Raw genomic sequence first — 6,557 nt, 5'->3', positions numbered from 1 at the left:
AGGTGGCATCCTTGGTGTGTGCTGCTTGTTAGCATGTTAGTCATTCAACCCTTAAAGCATTTTTGAAAATAGACTAACGAGATTAACTCATGCTTTCTTGTGCCTCGGAAGGTGAAGATGTGCATGGCCGAGGTTACAACAATCACTTTTTAAGTCTAGTGTCTTTGAAAATTGGGATGGTACTATGCCAAATGCCTTCACTGTTGAGGCTTTTATTTGTTATATGATGGTGTTCTGCTTTGCTGAAGATTCGGGTTGGGGACATCATTGTGGAGTGTGATTGCATTTTTTTTGGAAAGGAGGCTTGCCCCTGCCTCTGCATCTGAACAATGCATGCAGCCAACTGGAGTGTGATTGCATAGAACTGGTAAATCGTGAAGATAAGGACGACGGACCGGGCTGCAATTCTTCCTCTTATGGAAATTCAGGAGCTTAGTATGGTGTTTTCTGTTTTTGACATTTTGTCAAGAAGTTAATATGCCGCTCATCAACTGCTAAATTTACCTCTTGTACTTGTCTAGATTGTGTCTGGCTGTCCCAAGCTCCATCTTTTCTAGCACCCTATGTTTAGCAATTCTGTAAGCTTGCTATGTACTGACTGTGACTGTCCCAAGCTAATGTGGCCTTCTTTCTGTACAATTTATCTGCTTTTGTACTGTGATGGAAAGATTGTGATGTTCTCCAATGTAAAAGACTTGTATTATTACACGGAATCCACTAAAGAAATTATGTCCAGAGCAATTTGGTACAGTTACAAAATAAGAGCACCAAAATAGTGACTTGTAAAGCGAATATCCAATTCTGAGCCCGGGCTCATCTGCACCCGGTCAAGAAATAATTCATAAAAAATTCAAAAAAAAATCCAATTTTTTTGTGCATGGTAGATAATTTGGTGCGTGAGGAGCGCTCCAAATCTCATAGCATTTGGACATTTGAGTAGCTCTCAGCAAAAAAAGATAAATTGGGTCAGAACAGTATATGAACATGTAACTTTTTAACGGACCCCAAATTTATCTTTTTTGCCGAGAGCTACTCAGATGTCCAAATGATTTGAAATTTGAACCGGACATCACACACCAAATTATCTGCCATGAAAAAAATTGATTTTTTTTTGAATTTCTTTAGCATTTGTTTTGATTGTTTTTTCCCACAGTTAATAGTATACGATTTATGAACGTTGAGCTTTCCAACTAACTGAAGAGTTTTAGCACGAGAGTTGTTTGTTGTCAAATGTCCATCTGCAGTAAGGCAACAACAACTTACCTGAAATCCAACAAGCAACAGGACCTGTCAATGAAGCTTCTCCCATGTGGCCAGTTCATAGACACATCATCTACACTAGCTAGCACATGTTATTCGCGTTGCCTAAAACTACTCACAGTGGGAGTAACATAGGTAGTAACATCACACATATCTAGATAAAAATAGATGATGTGACAAGCAATAAATGAAGAAAAAGAGGCATGTGGTAACATAGCTAGTTACTATTAGTATGAGTAATATCACACATATCAAGGCAAGATAAGTCTATAGCCTAATGAATGAAGTGATACATGTTACGCCACATCTGTTACTACCCACTATAAAGATAGTAACATAGAGTAGTAACATGGGCATGTTACTACTCTATGTTACTACCCATTGTGGCTAGTCTAAACTGTGGATATTGCGTGACATTTGTGGTAGTTCCGCTGTGGTCCCCGAATTGAAAACACAGCGGTGCTGCATTTACACGCTCGCTGGGGGTAACGGTGTCTTCGCTGGCTCAGGCATTTCACAGGAGAGAAGGGTTGCTAGCGCTTTAACGGCCCCAAAATTAGGCTCTTAATAATTTTATTGACATTTAAATGAACATACTTAATTGAAACATGTAGCCTGCCTGGCTCTCTGTATGATCGACAACAAACATAACAAGAGGATCAAAGTAAACAAAATATCATGCAACGAAGACCAGTATAATTATTACTTCCTCCGTCTTAAATTAAGTGACTCAATTTTATACTAACTATAATATAAAGTTAGTATAAAATTAAGTTACTTATTTTGAAATGAAGGGAGTATTAGCTTCGGTTCTCGCGGCATCTTCAGACTTCAGTGCTGAGCTCCAAGACTCGCAACATCGCGTCAACGATGGACTTCAGTTGCTCATACCCATCGATGTTTCCGACTCTGTGTGCGTGCCTGCGACAAAGTTGCTTCGGTTGAGAAGTCTTGTGCGTGTCTCGCTTTTGAACTTCAGAAATCTCTGCGCATTTCTTCACTGAAGATGGCCGAAATAATCCTTAGTTTCCACGTAGAGAAGATGAATCGAAACCTTGCTGCTCCGCAGCCACAATGTCCTTATCTGCTCGTGCGCCAATGGTTCCCGCCACAACCTGGTCAACAAACGCCTGTACGTGGCGGTCCGACGACCCGCCGGCCGCCACCGCCGTCCTCGCCGCCGCGCACCACGCTCTGGCCTTCTCGAGCATCGCGCCGGCGTCCGGCCCGGCCACGACGTCCTCCACGGCGTCGCGCACGGAGTCCCTCCGCAGCGGCGTGCCGATGCGCACCCCCATCTTGAACTCCTCCACGAGGTACTTGGCGTCCGTGCACTGGTCGCCCCACTGCGGGAACGCCACCACGGGAAGCCCCGCCGCGAGCGTCTCCAGCGTGGAGTTCCAGCCGCAGTGCGTGAGGAAGCACGCCGTGGACGGGTGCGCGAGCACCAGGTCCTGCGGGCTCCACGGCACCACCATGCCGCGCCCGGCGACGGAGTCCAGGTACCCCTCCGGGAGCATCGCGCTGCAGTCCGGCCGAACCACCCACAGGAAGGGGCGGCCGGTGGACGCGAGCCCGTGCGCCATCTCGGCCAGCTCCTCGGCGGACAGCACCACGACGCTGCCGAGCGACGCGTACACGACGGAGCGCGGCGCCTGCGCGTCCAGCCACCCCACGCAGTCGTCCGCCGCCTTGATCATGTCGCCGCGCACGGCGCCCTCCTCCTCCAGCTCGACGAGCGGGCCCACGGGGATGAGCGGCGGCGGCGGCGGCGAGATGCCCGGGAGCGCGTCCACCACGTCGGGCTCCAGCTCGTAGAAGGAGTTGACGAACACCCACGACGCCTTGTGGATGGTGCGGAACTGCTTCAGTATCGCATCGGTGAGGAGCTTGTAGGGGTTGGACGGCAGCAGGAACGACGGCACGTCGGCGACGGACAGCGCCGGGAGGCCCGGGAGGTTGACCCGGGCGTCGAGGTCGTCCTCGGGCGGGAACTCCACGAGCCCGTGCACGTGGTGGTAGTAGAGCGAGAACACCGCGCACGACTGCACCCACAGCACTGCCGTGGGGATGCCGGCGTCGTGGGCGACGTCGATCGCCCACGGGAGGAACGGGTTCCCGACGACGCACGTCACAGGCCGCCCCGCCTCCTCCTGGCGCCTCAGCAGCTCCGCGAACACCACGGGGCCAGTCGTCTCCAGGTGCCTCATCAGGTCGTCGAGGTCATTCCCGTCGAAATCGTCGTCCAAGAACTCGAACCGGATGCGGCCGCGGCCGAGCGGCACGCCGTCGCCGCCAGCCTCCACCCCGGAGGAGGCCGTGATCTTGCCTCCAACGTAGGAGGTCGAGGAGAAGGTGACCAGGAGGCCCTTGGCCGCGAAGCGCTTGGCGAGGCGGAGCATGGGGTTGACGTGGCCCTGCCCCGGGAAGCATATGAGGAGCAAGTGGGGCGCCGGCGACGTCGCCGCCGCGGTGACCGCGGCCGGGGCCTCCTCGCCCATGGCTGCCCGGCTGTGATCGATCTCCCGCGAGGGAAGAAAATAAATGTCTTCTCTTCTTGCCCGCTCCTGAGCTGGCCGTTGCAGGTGTGTGCGATAGCTGGGACTGATACGATGTGGGCCGAGCTGTACTCTTTAGCTACCGCATTTATACGGAAATTGGTTCGGCGGTGACGTGTGCGATGCCGTCCGACGTGCCGTGACACACACACTGGGTGCCCACGTCGTCTGCGTGTGCAACAGGTTTGTGCCGTCTGGGCGAAGCAGGAGGGGCCAAGTTGACCTCTGGCTCTCCCAACGTATATGGTGGTAATTATTTTCCCTTTACAAGATGCTGTACAGCAAGAATTTAACCTGGATAAAATAACACTCCGGGGAGACAGCTCGTTGCGTGTGACGGCATAAAATATGGCTTATCGGGTGGGGTGATGCAATCTATGGATGTAACCTAAAATATGGCTTAATAAGAAGTCAGACCTACGAGCGAGGTTAGAACGAGTACGGTTTTGGACGTTGAGCGCAATTCAAAATGGGGACAACCCATCAATGGATATCATGGTTTATCATTTTGTGGGAAGTTGGAGGTATCAAGCGGCTGCGCACATTACTTGTGCACCACATGTTGGTTACTCTGTTTTGCACCACATTTTGAGTACCCTTTTGCGGGCTTTCCTTTTTTGCGAGGGCGCGTGAACCATTGGCTATTGTATGATAGACAAGCTACCACCAGCACCAGCAATTTTGCATCGTAGGGATACGATCCGAAAATGACGTGTTTCGGTTTAGCCGTTCACAAAAGAAAAAACAGCAGTAGTATGATGCATGTGATGCATCTTTGCTGGAGTAGAATAAATCGGCCCAACAAATCTTTTGTGTGCCGGCACTCGTCTCTTGTCGATGCGGTGGGCATATGGCCACGTGGTCGCACATGTTCAGCGATAGTAACTCGCAACCGTGCTACTGCGCCTGCGGGGGAGCCGCACCCCAAATGAGAACACGAGACCTATGCTCGTAAAAGAATATACTACTATCCTTAAAAAAAGATACCATATACAGTAGTACTAGTACAGTAAATGTACTAGTACATGGCTAGCTTTGCCCGCTTCTTGCACAGGCCAAGTGCCCAGATCGCCGGGGATCGCTCTCGCTCGGCTTTGCGGCCTTGCGGGTCTGCCATCTCGTGGTGAGCCCAGCAATGACGCACCCCCACCCCAGGGCTTTGGCCGGTAGCTACCGAGGTACAGTACTCTACGTAGGTTCCTTGGCCGATCCGACGACTCCTCGCCGAGGTACTCCTACCTGACCTGCCTCACGCTTCGTCGCGGTACATGCTTGTCCGTTTCGGCAGCGACGACGGCTACAAGCTGGCGTGCCGATTCTGTAACGCACCGCACGCGGTAGATACCACCAACACAGGAGTCTTGTGAGGGGAGTGCTGGGCGAAGCAGGAGGGGCCACGTTGGCCTATGTGGCTCTCCCCCGCCTATGGTGGTGTTTGGTGTGCCACACATATTTATTGTAAGGCCTCTTTCAATGCATAGATGCTTAAGGCATCTTCAATGGTTGTAAGAGCAACTCTAGACCCCGCATCCCGCCGACCCGCAAAACGCGTTTGCAGTTTACGCAGAACCGCTTTTACGGGCTGGCTTGGACGACCACAGATGCAGACCCCTCAAACGGACCCGTAAAAAAGCATATGCGCGGAATATGCTTTTTTACGGGTCGGCTTTGCGGGGTCTGCTCTTGCGCCGCTGCATTCGGCATCTCATCGGCCCGCAAATATCAAATCCAACATAATACAACAATCGAAAGCAAAACTAAATTATTCAAATCAAACGTAATACAATAATCATCCACATTACAAATAATTATTCAAATCACCATAGCAAACTTAAATAATGCAATACAAAACTTGTCATGAATACAAATACAAATGAAAACAAAAATGAGTCACTGTCCAGCCCTTTGCCAATGATGCTCAATGAGATCCTCCTGAAGTTGAAAGTGGGTGTTTGCATTTTCAATCTCCTTGTATGTTTGAAGAAAAGCTCTAATGCGGTTAGGGTCTCTAGCTGGTTTGACAGGACTACCCACATTGTCATAGAAGAATTCCAAGTTCATTCCTCTCTCATCTTGAAGAATCATATTGTGCAGGATAACACAACATGTCGTAATATTTTTCAAGGTTTTCTTGTCCCAAAAACGAGCAGGACCACGGACAATGGCAAACCTAGATTGCAAAACACCAAATACTCTTTCAATGTCTTTTCGGGCTGCCTCTTGCACCCTTGCAAATTCACATTGCTTTTTAGTTTTGGGTTCTTTGATGCTTTTGACAAATGTGCACCAAGGAGGGCATATACCATCTGCAAGATAGTACCCCTTTGTGTATTCATGCCCATTGATAGTGTAGTTGCAAGCAGGAGCATCACCACTAGCAAGCCTAGCAAACAAATGAGACCGTTGCAACACATTGATATCATTGAGAGTGCCCCGGCATACCAAAAAAGCAATGCCAAATCCATAAATCCTCGGATGCTATGGCCTCAAGCACAATTGTTGCATCACGAGACTTGCCACAATACATTCCTTGCCATGCCTTGGGGCAATTTTTCTAAGTCCAATGCATACAATCAATGCTACCTAGCATGCCAGGTCAACCTCTCCTCTCATTAGTTGCCATCAATTTCTTTGTGTCATCTTCGTTGGGTGCCCGAAGATACTCAGGACCAAAGACACGGATGATCACCTTTGCAAATCTACGCACGAACTCAATTGTAGTATCTTCACCAATGCGAA

At 50.0% G+C, this 6,557-nt stretch overlaps 1 protein-coding gene across 1 annotated transcript; it reads right to left on the bottom strand.

Moving 5' to 3' along the window:
- Window positions 1-1,800: 1,800 nt before the first annotated feature.
- LOC109754883 (gallate 1-beta-glucosyltransferase 84A23) lies at window positions 1,801-4,381 on the bottom strand. Its single transcript, XM_020313773.4, has one exon. It carries the CDS (start codon window positions 3,759-3,761, stop codon window positions 2,283-2,285), a length of 1,479 nt encoding a protein of 492 aa, XP_020169362.3. The 5' UTR covers window positions 3,762-4,381; the 3' UTR covers window positions 1,801-2,282.
- Between the last annotated feature and the right edge of the window lie 2,176 nt (window positions 4,382-6,557).

Source organism: Aegilops tauschii, chromosome 6 (assembly GCF_002575655.3).
Source record: "Aegilops tauschii subsp. strangulata cultivar AL8/78 chromosome 6, Aet v6.0, whole genome shotgun sequence".
NCBI classification, from domain to species: Eukaryota; Viridiplantae; Streptophyta; class Magnoliopsida; order Poales; family Poaceae; genus Aegilops; species Aegilops tauschii.
Note: the sequence above shows the minus strand (reverse complement) of the source record. Positions and strands in the feature narration are given on the sequence as shown.